This window comes from Ochotona princeps, chromosome 20 (assembly GCF_030435755.1).
Source record: "Ochotona princeps isolate mOchPri1 chromosome 20, mOchPri1.hap1, whole genome shotgun sequence".
Lineage (NCBI taxonomy): Eukaryota > Metazoa > Chordata > Mammalia > Lagomorpha > Ochotonidae > Ochotona > Ochotona princeps.
Window position 1 is genome coordinate 21,102,406 of NC_080851.1, and position 15,994 is coordinate 21,118,399.

Below are 15,994 nucleotides of genomic sequence, written 5' to 3' on the forward strand. Positions count from 1 at the left end.
TTTTTGTTTTGTTTTTTTGAGACCTGTGTCCTGCTCTAAACAAGCACATGTTCAGGATGATTAGTAGAGACACAGAGAAAAACAGCAACATGATAGCACTGTGCAAAGATCACTACTGCTCATGTTTTTGTGGCGGAATTGCTTCAGAGCTGTTTCCAGGGCATTTTGTCACTGTGTGACCCACACGTTCGTACACAGACATCCACACCCACGCACTTCTGTGCTCCACGTTGCCAGCCTGTGATGTGCTACAGTGCAACCAACTCTTCCACAGTCACTCCATTGGCATCCAGCAAGTTCTCTGTGCACACGGCCCTTTAGCCCCTTGATTGCCCATTTCAGCCCTTTAAAAGCTCACTCCACTTTCAATCCACATCCACCGGTCACCTAGCCAAGTGGCAATACAACCTCACCCACTGCATCCTCACCTGTTTAAAATAATTTTCATTCCCATGTTTTAAGCACTTCAAAAATCCTGTATTTCTCAAGGGAATTCAGGAGCTTTTTGTTGTTGTTGTTATTGATGTGTGCTCCATTGTCTGAATAAATGAGAGGACTTCACAAAGTTGGTAGAAAGTGGAACTCAGGGATCAGAGAAGCTAACTGGGCATGGAGGCTGAGGGAGCGTTCCCGCAAGCAGGGGTGACATGTACAAAGGGCCTGTGGTTGGACACAGCTTGGCACTCACGGGACAGAGAGACCACTGTGGCTGCAGCAGATGGTGAGGGGGTGGGATGATAAGAGGCCCCACTTGCTCTGAAGGGAGTTTGTTCCTTATCCGAAGAACAACCTAGAATCACTGAAGAGGATGGACAGCAGGGTCTATGCTTTGAAAGCCTGTGACATAGAGGCTAGGGAAGGGCCAGAGTGTCACAAACACACCAGCTGGGTGTATGGTCACAGACAAGACAGAGAAGGGTGAGCACGCACAAGTGAAAGTCAGTAGATCAATGTAACTTGGCTCAGAGGTATGCAAGCACATGTTTACTCTTAAACGTTTGAGGCAGCACTGTTCGCAACAGCGAAAAATGGAAACAGCTCCAGTGTCCACCAATGGACAAATGGACACATAAACGTGCTGGACATATTATTCACTATATCGAAGACAAGCAGCGCTCCTGCAGGCTACATGGATGAATCGGGCATGCCAGACTCCTTGTTGTAGGATGGCATTTGTACAAAACACCCAGAATCAGCAAGCTCCCAGGAGCAGAATCCAGACTACCGTTGCCAGGGATCAGGAGGAGCAGGGTGAGGAGCGGGGCTGTGGGTCTCCCTTTGGGATGCTGAAAAGGACATGGGAATAGACTCAAAGATGATTACACACCACTGTGATGAAATGCCACCAAATCACTGGCTGTAAAATGACTGATCAATTTAAAAATATTACATGGTTGATAGGTTAGATATTGAAGGCAAGGCAACCGAATCACTCTTTCACTCAACAAGCACCAAGGAGATGGGGACACCAGGTGCCCCTCAAGGCTTTGGGAAGGTCATCCTTTGTGGGGCCCTTGGTCAGGGAGGTCACCCCCAGACACGCCCCAATCTTCTCGCCATACACCTGGGTGGGGAGCACACAACCCAGCAGCTGTCTGATGCTGCCAGGACACTTTTAGGGCAAATCAAACAAGTACTTCTTTCCAAATTAGGCACCCAACTTGTGAGTAATGATGGAAACTAATTAGTCTAAGTGAAAGCAGCTCTGAAAATAGCAATGCATTCTGGAGGCTGTTGTGGCTATTTCAGAGGAGTGCAGGAATGTTGCAGGCTGCCCACGGACCACCCCAAAGCAGAGCTGCAACCCTGGCTGGGCCGGGCCTGCTACAGCCGGCCTTGAGCATGCCACCCCACAGATTCTAGGGTTTGTGCATGGCCCGAGAAACAGCACAGAGCTTTATCTGGGTTCTTCTTGAATGAATTGCTGAACCCAAAATTCATTAGGAAATGTCAACCAACCACATCCATTACAATATCTAACTAGGAAGCAAAAAGGCACCTGCCTCCAGCTTGCAAGATGATGATAACTTACTGCCCAAGACAGACCATGGTGGTGTAGCCAAGCACAGGTCTTTCCTTCCTAGGATTTGCCTTCCTCTTCGATGCTTCTAAGTGAACAGGCTCAAAGAATGAGTAACACAGATAGAGAGGAGAGACAGTCTCTAACCCAAAACAACCAGCCCACAATGTGGGAGGACTTTGAGATGTTCACAGAAAAACTGAACTAAAAGATAAATTGGAGACAAGCACTAGGATGCTCCCTGGGGACATGAACATCCCATGTTGGAGTACCTGGGCTTGGTTCCCAGCTGTTTCTAATCTCAGCTGCCAGTCAGTGTGCACCCTGGGAAGCAGCGGGTCATGGCTCACGTACCGGAGTCCCCACCACCCACTTGGGAGAAGCCAGACTGAGTTCTGGGATGCTGGCTTTTGCCTGGCCCAGCCACGTTGCTGTGGGAAAACAGGAAATGCAGTAACAGATGGAAGATCTGTCTCTGCCTTTCCCGATACAATGGAAACAAGATTTCACAAATGTTTGAAAAGGTAGGTTTCTGTGGATGCAAACATGAGATTTGTGCATCTGCCTGATTTAGAAGAACAACAGAGAGGGCAGGAACAGGGGAAAGGCAGGTGGGTAGAGAGTGAAAGCTGACACAACAGAGATGACTTCAGTACTGAAGGTACCGAGATCTCAGGAAAATAACACCGGCACAGAACACAGCTGGCGGCTTATGTAAGTTCCCCGGCCCTTGCCTCCCACGTGAATGCCCACATGTGCTTTACCCCACAGGGCCACGTTTCTCAGTCAGTAACTGAAGACAAGTTCCTGCTCCGGTCCATGTTAGACTGCCAGGCTCCCAGAATTTCCCCCCTGTGCTTCCGTGCAGAACCCAGAATGCTGTGGGAGCCGCCACAGGAAGCAGAATGAACAGAGACCCTCAAGGGGATCACCCTGTGGTCACTTTCCTCACAGGACGCCAGCCTCTAGCTGCACGCAATGAGGCACGCGCAGTCTGCTGTTTCCAGCAGCAGTCACGCAAATGCAGGGAGACCAAGAGGCTGTGGGCCGCAGTATCCTGAATTCATGGCACCTCTTTGATTTGCATCCCACCAATTGCTGGTCTTCAATGCCTGCATGTTTCCTAGTCCAGCCCAAGGTCAAGGCTTTAAATCAGATTGTTCTTTTGTGTGTGTGTGTGTGTGTGTGTGAGCAAGGGTACACAGATTCTCTACTCCCAGACATGTGACAGCATTTGGAACTCCAGGTGGCCGGTCTAGGTTAGAGAATGTCCCAAGGCTGAAGGTTTCTAAATTTTCCGTGTTTAACACAGAGATGGAAGGCCAAAGCCCCAAACTATCTTTCTGTCAAGCTCGTATCTTTGTGCATATTTGACCACAGGCAGTTAAAAACAACCAAACTGCCTGATGCTGGCTTTGTGAGCTTTTCTGGCTCCTTCCAACACACTGGGCGTGGGGGTCTAACAGAGAGCAGAGAAGGTACAGACCCTGAGTGGATCCTGGGTAGGGGTCTCAGCCATGGCAGCTCTGGTTCCCCCGAACTCCAGCCACACTTCCCTTCCCAACACCCTCTCTTTGTATCCATGCTGTGATGTGATCCACTGAGCTAACATTCAGCTTTGGAGGTCAAGCCACATGTTCAAGGTCACCCAGAGGGTAAGGGCTGAAGCGTGCCCCAAATCCATGTCTCTCTGACACCATTATGAATCCCCACTTCTCTCTGAAGCAGCACTAGGAGGGAGGACAGCGTCAACCTGTGTTCTAGAAGGGTCACTCTGGTCACAATATACAATAAAACAAAATTACTTTAGAGACCAAACTGCAATTTTCTAATGTTTTGATTTTTCTAGACACTTCACTTTTCCAAGCCATAGTAAAAATACCAATTAACTGGTGGGAATTTTATCCATGTGGAATGCTTGCTCTCTCTCATTCAGAAATATGGGTGTATGCATATTCAAAAACAAAGCAGATTAGGTACTATTACTAAAAAAGCACCAAAGACATCTAAAACATCCTGCCACTCCTACTAACTCTGGGTGCTTCTCCCCTCTTACAAACACGAAGATGCCTGGCTCAAGAGAAACAAAACAATCTCTGGGTCATAGGGGTTTGTTCCCCTACCCAGGGTTTCAGCAAGTGAAGAGGGGAAGGGAAGGCCAGGACAGCCAGCTAGTCTCATGAGCTCTCACCAAGCGAAGAAGCCAGCAAGACTCCTTCAGGGCTGCTGCAACCCCCCAAAACTTGTCCCTTCCTCTGCAGGTGCACTTCACCCCCTTTAGATCCGGGGTGTTGGAGAGCTTGCTTTACCCAGTCTAGTGCACTTCTGACTTCAGAAGAAACGCAGAGTCAGGCACATGGGGAAGATGCCCTGTGACTTACCATGTTCCTCCTACAAAACCGCATGAAGACATGGCTCAACAGGCCACTCAGGCAGGACATGACTGAGACCCTAACCAAGAGGACAGGACGTTTCTGAAAATGCTCATACTTGCATGAGGTGCTATGTTGCATTATTTGGCTGCCTTCTTCTAACTCAATTCCTTCCGCAAATTAAAATGAGGCTGCTTTTTCTGGACTAGAGCTAGTGGCACACGCTTAAGGTGGAGGAAGAAGTGGGGATTTATACAAGTTGAGTGTGGACGGGGTGGGGCAGGGACTGAGATCATGCTCTTCAGTACACTTTTCTGAATTTCTACAAAAATATGTCAAGATCTCTGAAACCAAGTTGGATGCTTTCCCAGTTTGGAATCCTGTTAAGTTCTGAATTCATCATTTCAAAGCCTTTTGAAGATCAAAAAAAATGTTTTATCAGCTGTAGGAGTTACTCATTATAAATGCATAGCTAACAATTTAACAGAATTCTCCCTAGTGAATTATTTCCGGTAAAGTGAGCTTTAATGACCAGCTCATTCAGGATAGTTTCACCTGCCGAGAACATTCAGCATACATGTGTTCAGCAACTCAGCAAAAAGTTTCACCTGGCTGCCCTTCCTTTCCTTTAAAATCCCCGACCAGCCGGAGCTTTGCTGAACTCAAGGGCATGCTCTCCAGAAATGAATGAATCATTCATGAAAAGCCTCAGGAGTTTCTAGAAAAGTGAAGTGAAAATTCTCCCAGTACCAGCACATTGTTAGCATTTCCTGATGAAAGGCATTTCAGGGTGGCCCTTCAGACCCGGGAAATCACATCTAACTCCCATCACTGTGCTATGTGAACGCTGGGATGGCTGAGGGCTGAGTGCAGCAATTCTGGAGGGATTAAGCTGGGCACCATTTATTTCTGCTGAAAAGTAAGACAGGAAGAGGAAATGGTGCTCAGAGTACACCCAAGGGCTCCCAGAGGTCCTTCCAGTGCCTGAAGAATCCCAGGGCAGGCCCCCAGCCAAGCCAACAAATGAACCAGGAGAGCAGTTTTCAAACACTTCTGACCATGAGGCATAGCAATGTGTTTTCACTATAAAAAAAATACATGTAAGGAAGACAGCAAAGCCCGAGTGGCCTGCATATACAGTTTTTGTTCTATCTGAAAATATTCCATAATAGTTTTTAATGGTAGAGAACAGAAAACACTTTTTCAAGTACAATGCTTTGGGTTAGGCTGCAAGTTAGCCAAGGTAAGCCACGATTCCTTGGACTAACTGGGTTGCGGATCATGCTCCTAAAGGCCAAGGAAGGGTGAGAAGGAATGAAGGAGGCTGGGCAGGGCGGGAATTCACGTGCAAGAAAACGAGCAGGAGAGGGAGGAAGAGAAACAGGACAGCAGAAGGAGGAAAGCAGGACAAATCCTGGCACATCTCAGGTCTAGGGAGACAAGGATACATTTGACATTAGCAGTGGAGGGAATATTCCCAGGAAGCAGAGGGTAAGAATGCTCTAAGGGAGTGTGAATGCTCTACGAGGCAGAGTTCCCCGAGAAGAACCAATGTGGGGCTGTTGCACAAGCCAAGGAAGGGAAATGGAAGGGCTGTTGTTCTGTAACAATGGGAACCAGAGCTCTCTGACCTCTCTTGGACGCTGACTACGTAAACAGTCCCTCTGCTGACCTGGGCACTGCACTGAGGGTTGCAGAGACAATGCTGCAGAGCTTTGGAAGCTGGAAACACAGACATGTAACTTCGTACCGGCAGCACACAGGTGTACTTCCAGGATGGGAGCGGAGAGCATGCGCCTCACATGAGGTGTCCATGCCGAGCAACAGAACAGAAGTCGGCCAACTCTTTCTGAAATGGACCAATATACGAACTCTGGGTTTTCAGGGATACCTCCTCTCTGTCACAGCCCCCTCACCTGCTGTGTGTGAAAGTGGCCACAGTCAGTTAAAGCAATGAGTACATCTACATTCCAGTAACAAGGGGTTCATAGAAACCAGCTACAGGCCGGAAGCGACCAATAGACCCACTCGGGGTGGCTCTGATTCTGAGGAATGCCCCAGGCTGGAATTCAGGGTCACACTCAGGGCCAGCTGTCTCTGTGCTCCACCCCACCCTTCAGACCCTGGGCACCTCCACCCTCTCCTTTCCCTGGGCTTCTCTGGTCACAGCTGCCAAGGGGTTTCAACCCAGAGATATGAGATCAATGAGAAAGGAAACTGAAAATGGCCATAAAGGCCACTGAATTACATATACTTTTTGGTTTTGTATTACCTGGGTATAATGAGAATCGAATTTGGGCCCACTCCTGACAACCTGTTGTTGTTTTTTTTTTTAATAGCATGTACCATCACTGCATTTAACCACACATTTTTTGTGCTCATTAATGTTTTTCTCTTGCTGGTTATAATGTGAACTGTGTGAGGGTAAGAAAGCTAACGACTCCCTTCCAGCTGTGGTTATCTCACACTATCCTACCCCACCGTGACAACAGGCAGAGCTCTACAAATCCTGGTTCAGAAAAGAAGTGGATGTTTTACATAGCCGAAACCACAGCAGGTACAAATGTTCATGCTTCTCTTTGGTAAATATCAGATCACATTTCTAGGAGGCTAAAATATCTATCTTCTTAATGACTTCATATCAGTCCCTGGGGTGGCTTGCTACCACTCCCTTCCTACAAAGCACTGAACTGCCTCCCAATGGCTTATAAGCATAAATCATGCTATATAATACGCTCATCTTCCCCATTTTTTATGAATAATTTCCTTAACATGCATTCCTAGTTACTGAATCACTGGTCAAATAGCAAAGGCAACACAAAGACAAATGAAATATACTCACTGCTCAGCTTACGAAAGTACCAAAGCACATCACCTCCCTTCCATAGCAGTGAAGGGGACACTGGCTTTGGCACAACAGCAACCTCTTACAAAGTGTTTTTCAAACTTTGTTCATGCCATAAATTCAAAACACCCCTCACTGTTTAATGTGCTTATCTCTGACAGGTGATAAAGCTAAGAGGCATTAAAAGTCCTATTTGGGCACTATATCTTGCTTACTCCAAATACAAGATTTTTCACAGAATCAGAAACATGGTGGGAACCATGACAGGTGCCTGGCACTTTGTGATGCTTTTCAGAGAATCGTAAGACAATGCATCTCTTGTTGTGAACGATCCTGGTCCATAATGCACCAGGATGTTCCACTTGTAGGCAGCAAGGTGGCCGGGCACACAGCGCATGTGTAGCCTACGGAATCTGCACCCTGTGGTGGGTCCTTTCAAGGAAAAGCAGCCAGCAGCCTGCCCGTGGTGTTTACCAGAAAGGTGATCATAAAGCTTTTCATCACCAAGAGACACAGATCTGGCTCAAGCCACTGATAACAAAAACAAAACAATCACAGGCATGGGAAGACCGGTCATTTGAGAGAACCTTGAGGTTATGCTCCCGCTGCAGGCTGGACCGAGGGCAGGGGAAGAAATATGCTAGGGGACTGGAAGAGTCTCACTCTGACATCCTTAAAATAACACACTAGATTAAAAAAAATTATTTTAAAGTCAATTTTTATGTTTCGATATCTTCCCAAGCATGTATATATTTATTTGAAAGAAAGAATGACACAGAAAGAGACAGAGATATTCCATCTGCTGGTTAACTGCCCAAGCGACCTTAGGAGGCAGGGCTGGGTTAGCCGGAAGCCAGCAGCCAGAAACTTCATCTCAGTCTCCCAGGGGGATAGTGGCAGGGAATAAAGCACTTGGGCCATTCTCCACTGCTTTTCACAGGCCATCAACAGGGAGCTGGAATGGAAGTGGAGCAGCTGGAACTTGAACTGGTGTTCCGATATGAGATGCCAGCATCACAGTGGCAGCCTGACATGCTGAATCAAAACAGCAGCTTCTAATTCCCAGGTTGCTCATCAGCAGCACTTGGCTGGGAGAACCCCTGACTAGCGCATCAGGCTCAGCTGTTCTGGTCCAGCTTGCTGCTACACAGAAGGCACTGAGAGACCTGAGAGATCACCCATTCCACCTGCAGCAAAACAGGCCAAAGAGCTGCATCCTGATGCTGACAGTTTAAGAAAATGCAGGGTGGTGGCAATCAGAGTGGGACCACTGGCAGGCAGCTAGCAAGTGGGACTGACGTGACGTCTTCTTTAACGTCTTCTCATGGCAGAAGTTCAATCTCAAGTCAGCCTTCTCAGGAGAGTAGTAATAAGCAACAAAAACTGATGATGGTAATGATGATGATGAAAAGGAGGAGGAAGGGAAGGAGGAAGACAATAATGATGACAACGATGATGTTGAAGACAAGCACTGCTGCTAGCAGAAGCAGGAAGAATACTAGCTACAATGGCTTTGGCCATCTTGTACATAAACTTTCTTTTTTTTTTTTTTAATTGGAAAGTCAGATATACAGAGAGGAAGAGAGACAGAGAAGAGGATCTTACGTCTGATGATTTACTCCCCAAGAGGCTGCAATGTCGGGAGCTGAGCTGATCTGAAGCCAGGAGCCAGGAGCCTCTTAGGAGTCTCCCATATTTTGGGCCATCCTTGAGTGCTTTGCCAAGTCACAAGCAGGGAGCTGGATATGGGATCTCAGCACACGCAAGGCGAGGACTTTAGCCACTAGGCTGCCATGCCGGGATATGCTTTCATTTAATTCATACATTATCTTGTTTAATTTTCATTAAAAGTCCTGACAAGGGAGGTTTTCCTGGGTAAAAAGAAACTGTTGCTGTTCTAAAACCTTGCCAATGGGTCCCCTTGGTAGTGGCAGAGCTGGCTCCAACCCCAATCTGTTCTGGAGGACACAGTGTGAGCTCAGCTGCCCTATGCAGCAGCTGAGTCATGGCTGGGGAGGGCCAGGGGAGCCCTGACCCTGAGTTGGGTGGCCCATGCCCCCTGGAGGCCCAGCCAACTCCCTCAGGCTGAGTGAGCTGGTGGCCTGCCCTTTGGCCTTCACAGGGTGGAGTGACCTCCAGCTGGGGTGACTGGCCAAACTATTGTTTGCAGCTTTGCAGGAAGCTGTTTGAAAGGGTCATTGAAAAATGATCTTTCTAAATCAAGCTGTACCAATATTTTTATTTCCTCCCATGCAATGCCACGTTTCAAGGATTAGATGGGCCTGCTTTTTTAAAGTCTGGGAAACAAGTGTGTGTGATTTGAGAAAAACAAAAGCATCTCACTCTCAAAGAAGAGCGAATAGAGGGCCAGATGACAGACATCTTCTAAGAGCAAGGTCTTGCTCTTGGCACCTCACACAAGCCTGGCAAAAACATGCATCTAAAGTCAAAGCATTCTTCCAGAGAGGCTCCATGCCCTGACAGTATACCGGCTCCATCATCTGCTCACGGTGCTTAGAAGTTTTCAAAACTGAATCAGTGGAGAAACTGAGATTGTTGCTTTTATAGTTTATAAACAGGTGACGAATCTGTTAACAGCCTGGGAACAGCCAATGCATCAGTCTGAGAAGTCCAGCAACCTCAATTTCTGTGGGTGTCAAAGCTCCTGCCTGACCCACTGCACCGAAATTAAAACAAACAGGAAAAAGTGACACTGGAACCCTCCTGGTCTGCAAACCAGGGTCCCTGGGCACGCGCTCACCTTCCTCCTCTTCCCAGACAGCAAGTTCCAACCATAAGAAGGACTCACAGGGCATAAAAGCTGCTGAACTCAGCAAGGGCCACTGGGATATGGATGTACAGAGAATACTGGAAAATCATACAGAGAGGCCAACTTTCCTCCATTCCCTGTATAACCGGCTCTGAACCGTGAAGCTCTAGAGTTAGGGTAGGAGGGAACCATGGAAGCTGTGAGGAGGAGACATGCAGAAGAGGGAAGGGGCTGGCTGAGAGCCAGGCAGCGTGTGGCTGGGAGCAGTGGGCTCCATTACAGCAGAAGCCCATGGTGCTCTGCAGAAATCAGGGAAAGCTCAGCGTTTCTACAGACGGAGAGCTGTCCACCCTAAGCAGAAAGCCCAGCCCAGGCAAATGGCTAGTGGCTTTAGGCTAAAATACCCAGATAATAATAACCACACCCGCTCCTGTAAAAAAAAAGAACTAGCAGTCTTCTTTTTTGTTTTTGACTTTTTAAATTTATTTTTTATTTGAGAGGTGAGAAACAGAGGGGCTGGGCCTGACTGAAGCAGGGAGCCTGGAACTCAATCCAGGTCTCCCACATGGGTGGCGTGGAGCTTGAGCCATCATCTGCTATCTCCCAGGCCATGCACAAAAAGGAAGGAACTGGAAACAGCAGCAAAGCTGGGACTCATGTGCTAACTGCTGTGCCAAACACCTGTCCCTAGAAGCCTCATTCTTTGAAAGCCCCGACCCCCAAACACTGCCGCTGCTTTTCAGCTTCCACATGACATTTTACAGCATTTGTATCTTGTGCTGTCCAGGCTTAACCTGTGAAGGAGAGGAGGCCCATAGAGGTCCCTGGGGCTGGGATGTCCTTGTGACTGACTCACTTCTGGCAGGGCCTCCAGAGTCCAGTAGTGACAAGTCCTAGAGGCAAGCTGTCACTTGGAGGTGAGTGCAGGGCCCTCAGAGAAGGCCTTCAAAGAAAGCCAGTGTTGGCAGGATGAGCATGTGCATGAGGCCTTTCTGGCTGGTCTTCCTAATCAATGAAGCAAGACTAACTTCTCAACTCAATGAAAGGAAAGGCAGGCCAACTAAAGATAAAGATACTGCATTCTTAGAAACAGAATAACACTACTTCCTTTTTTTTTTGCAGGGGGCGGGGCAGGGGTGGCAAAATCGGGCTCTACCCAGGATTTAAGTGGCTAGAAAACTAGCATCTCAACTGCGTTTTCTTATGGATTAGTCAACAATGGTGATGATGATGAAGAATGATTTTAGCAGCAGCGTTCTTGGACTGTCATGCATAGAAGTCACCTGAGAATCTGTCAGTCCTGAGGCTGTTTAGGCAACTCATCTTACTCCAGCAAACCAGTTAGACCAATCTTAGCACAAAACCAGAACCAGGCCAGGCAATACACCTGCCTTCCTCCAGATGCAAGGCCCAAGCTCAGGATGATTCGTTGCTTCTGGGGTTCTCCAGAAGCCTGCAGCATGAATGTATGAATGAAGGAAAACAGGACCAAACAAACAGAAGGAAGAACAAGCCAATTGAGTGGACTTGGCTCCTCACCGGCCCCTGAGGAGTCCAGCCTGCAAAGCTTATGCTGGTCACCTATTGCGACTGAAGAACAGCATAACATCATCCAAGAGGAAGGCAGGAAGAGCAGGAAGAGAGGAAGCACTAACACAGTAGCTAACTTGAGTGCTGCACACAACACTAGGTCCCTCTTACAGGCCCTCTACTGAATCTTCTCAACACTTCCATGAATTACAGTGGGAATTACAACAAATTCCAATTTACAGACTGGACACAGAAGCACAGGATGACTAAGTAATCCAAGACGGTCTGGTAAGTCAGCCTCAACATGCAGCCCACAGGGCGGTGGCACGCCCAGCCCCACTGCCAGCAAGTGCAAAGCTAGCACTCACCTCCCTCTGCGAGGTATTTCAAGCAGGGCCCACAAATTGGCCCTGCTACTACACTGCACAATGGCACAGCTCAAAAGACACATGCAATATTTTTGGCATCTGTATTTTTATAACACTGAAACCCTGAGCACCAGGGCTCCACACTGGCCAGCCTTATTTGATGCTTTTTCAGACTGCCAGAGTACAAATAATTGTAGTGAATACTAAGGAGACAAATTTTTTTTTGAAGGAAAAGGAAACATTTTACAATTCTGAAACATAAGTAAAGCCCCTCATTCACTCAGAAGCCCTGACTGTTCGCACTGTGCCCCACTGGCCTCACCATCCGTGTTCACCTCTTCCCTTCGGCTTGGCTCAGCAGAAACACATCACAACCTTTCTTTCCTGAGTCATCTAAAAACAAGTGATAAACCTGGGGCCCTTTCCTTCCCAAATACATCCAAGGACAGTTCCAAAGCACAAGGCTATTTTCCTACACGGTCACAGCAAACTGTCAACTTCAGGAAAAGTTACCACTGAAAACACACATCTACCTACCATCTGTATATAATGTTATCATTTGGCCCAATGATGTCTTTTATAGCCAGGCATAGTAGGTTTCAATGGCTGAATGCATATTAAGAAGTAATGTAAGAAATGAAGAATTAATATAAGTAGAGTGCTCTGGCACTTAGAAAGCCCTTCAGCTCTATTAATTTATTTGGTTCCCATGTTGTCTCTGAGGCCAAGTGGCAGCACAACCCTTGTTCAATCCAACACAGATGTGAGCCTGACAGAGGTCCAACATGACAAAGCTCTCCTTTCCTGACATCGCCCCTTAAAGATCTTCTATCTGCTGGTACATTCCCTAAATGCCTGTAACAGCAAACGCGGGGCCAGGCTGATGCCAGGGACTGGGAACTCCAACTGGGTGGGTTTCCTCACACAGATGGTAAAGACTCAGGTACTTGGTAGTGCTTCTCAGGGAACACATTAGCAGAAAACTAGAATCAGAAGTGAAACTGAAGAACCTAAATGTTTTCTGCTTTTGTGATTTCTGCCTTACTTGCTTGGCTGGGGGCTGTGTGAACTCCACGCCTGACAGTCTACATGACATCTGGCAGGACACCTGGCAGGACACCTGACAGGACACCTGGCAGAACACCCGGCAGGACACCCGGCAGGTCACTTAGGCAGAGGTCCCTGGTGTTAGATAAGACCCACTGCCATATAGCTCATCAGTTTGTACTTTTTGCAAGTTGCTTGCTTCAAACCCACCAACAAGCCTGCCAACTTGCTCTTTTTAAAAGTTAACAGTTGAACTGACCAATCATGACTGCATAATTACATGGAATTGGCCCGCCCGAAATGTGAAAAAAAAAAAGCTGTGCTGTTGAACCTCAGGGCTTTCTTTTTTTTCATCTGGCCCTTCTTCTGCTGCTGATGCTGATTCGGTTGTTACTGCTCCCCCATCCTGCTGGGTGGGGGTGACGGCTGGGAGCCTAGGTTAGCCTGAATAAACTGCCTTTATGCATTTGCACCGACTTCAGCCTCCTGATGATTTTCTGGGGATCGCAAAATCTGGGCACAACAAAACTGGGACTCAAACCACAGACTCTGGTATGGGATATGAACAGCCCCAGCAGCACCTTAACTGCTGCAACCAATACCCACTCCTGCTTCGTAGCTCTTTTTTTTTTTTTTTAAAGATTTATTTATTTTTTCTTGGGAAGTCAGATGTACAGAGAGGAGGAGAGACAGAAAGGAAGATCTTCCGTTCGATGATTCACTCCCCAAGTGACCACAACGGCTGGTGCTGAGCCAATCCAAAGCCAGGAACCAGGAACCTCTTCCAGGTCTCCTACACGGGTGCAGGGTCCCAATGCATTGGGCCGTCCTCGACTGCTTTCCCAGGCCACAAACAGGGAGCTGGATGGGAAGTGGAGCTGCCGGGACTAGAACTGGCACCCATATGGGATCCCGGTGCGTTCAAGGCGAGGACTTTAGCCGCTAGGCCATGGCACCGGGCCCATCGTAGCTGTTTTTAAAAGACTTCATTTTAGTGTCAACTTAGAAAACTGAACACTAATCCAAACTTTTTTTTAAGATTACAAGTTACAAAAATAGAGAAACAGAGAGAAAAAGAAGAGATCTTCCATCTGCTGGTTTACTCCTCAGATGGCCACAATAGCCAGGAGCTGGAAGTAGAGCAGACAGCGAGCGCGCATGTGCACGCGCACACACAAACAGACACACACACACACACACACACACACACACACACACACACCATGGATCCTTTAGGCACTTACCTCTCTGGCCACCTATGAGGAGACTTCCAAAAGTTCATGAAAATGGAATTAAATATAAATTTATTTTGGTGCAAAAAATTGAAATCCATGCGTATGAGGGGTGTTTAAAGAGTTTATGAAAAGAAAAAAAAAGAAATAAATCTTAAAAAAAAAAAAAAGCTGTTCTTGTCTCACACTGGAGTGCCAGGGTCAATCCCAGGCTCCTGACTCCAGCTTCCAGAAAATGCACAATGTGGGAGGCAGTGGCAGTGCCATGGGATGTCTGTTGTAGACTGGTGTGAGTGCTCAGCTCCAGCCTGACCCAGCCCCAGACACTGTGGCATTTAGGGAATGAACCACCAGATGGAAGAGCTCTCTGTCTCTCAATCTCTCTTTCACCACTACTCTGCCCCCAAAAATCTCATAAATTCTACACATTATGAAAACCTGATACATTTTTTAAGCAAATCAGACAGTTTTTCTACAAACTGTGCTATGTACCTTTATATCTGATGTTAGTACTCCAGATTCTAAGTGACCCCAGAGCTATATCCAGCCTACTCTGCACTGGGGGTGCTTAGGAGGGCCTGATCTTTTTGCTTCTTTACCCAGCCTTCTTCACAGAGCCTACCCACCTTGCTCATGCAACTTGAACCTACAGGCAGCAAAGGACCACTGGTTGCAGGCTTGACATAAATACAGACAGCCAAGACACACTGTGGTCTCTTCCAGGGAACAGGCAAACAGAGCTGTGCGGTGAAGAATCAGTTGGTTAACCTTTATCAGTAGCCTATAAATGACGCAAACTTAGGAATCTGCCTGTCAAACAGAAAAGCAGGAGCCACCTTGATTGGACCACCAAGGTTCCAATCATGACACCTGACTTATTTCATTTCCCTTGTGCCCCTTACCTAACCTCCCTGGGCCTCAGTTCTATACTCATTCACCCCGAGGACCCCACATGGCGAGCAAAGGCTAATGAATGGGGCAAGTACAGAGCCTGCTACAGGGGAGGCCACCAGCTCCCAGTGCTTCTCCAGGGCAGGGCCAGCCGTACTGCAGGCCAAGCCTCTGCTCATGGCGGGGCTGGTCACTGGCTGCAAGGCTGAGTTTTGGAGAGTGCGTGGGATAGGAACAATGAGGTAGTTTTGAGTAAACTTCCGCATGGTTCACAGCCTGTCAAGAACACAAAAATAACGCCCGCCTTTGCAGCAAATGCTGTTTCTGGCAACAGAGAACTCATTTGTTTTTTCTGTGTAGGGTACTGTGCTCTCAGTTTGTGAATATGGAGACAAGAAAAACAAAATATTTACCTTTTCCAGGGCCTCTTTGTCCAGTAGTTCTTGCACAGCGAGAAGCTTGATGCTGTAGAAAAAAGGAAAACCACGCTTGAAAACCAACCATTGTCTGTCTCCAAGCATCGCCTCAGAAGTCACATTAACACAGGCCTCAAGTTTCAGCCTGCATTTCTATGTCACTTCCCATCCAAAGGTGAACTCCCATTTTCCATCAAAATGGCCATTTCAAAAATACTGCAGATAGTTCTGCACTCTAAAATTCATTTTGCCAAATGATTCATTAGTTCCAGTCTCAGAAATATCCCGAGTTGAACGCAAGCACCTGAACAGACAGATACAAGCCAGTATTCTTGGTTATTCCTAAAAGCCAAGAAAGGTAGAAACGACCCATGCCTACATACCCAAGAACAAATAAACAAAATGCAGCGACACAGCCAACGGGATATACTATTATGCCTTAAAAAGGAAGGACATGTGCTGCATATAGGTGAACCTTGAAGACCAAGGCCAGTGACAAAGGA

General features: G+C 47.4%; 1 protein-coding gene across 3 annotated transcripts in view; it reads right to left on the reverse strand.

Moving 5' to 3' along the window:
* Positions 1-15,994, reverse strand: part of EEPD1 (endonuclease/exonuclease/phosphatase family domain containing 1) — a 165,608-nt gene that overhangs the window by 19,523 nt on the left and 130,091 nt on the right. For all 3 annotated transcript variants that reach the window (XM_058678272.1, XM_058678273.1, XM_058678271.1), the window contains one exon: positions 15,489-15,540. In XM_058678272.1, coding sequence (XP_058534255.1) covers positions 15,489-15,540 — 52 coding nt within the window. The remainder of the gene's footprint in view (positions 1-15,488; positions 15,541-15,994) is intronic.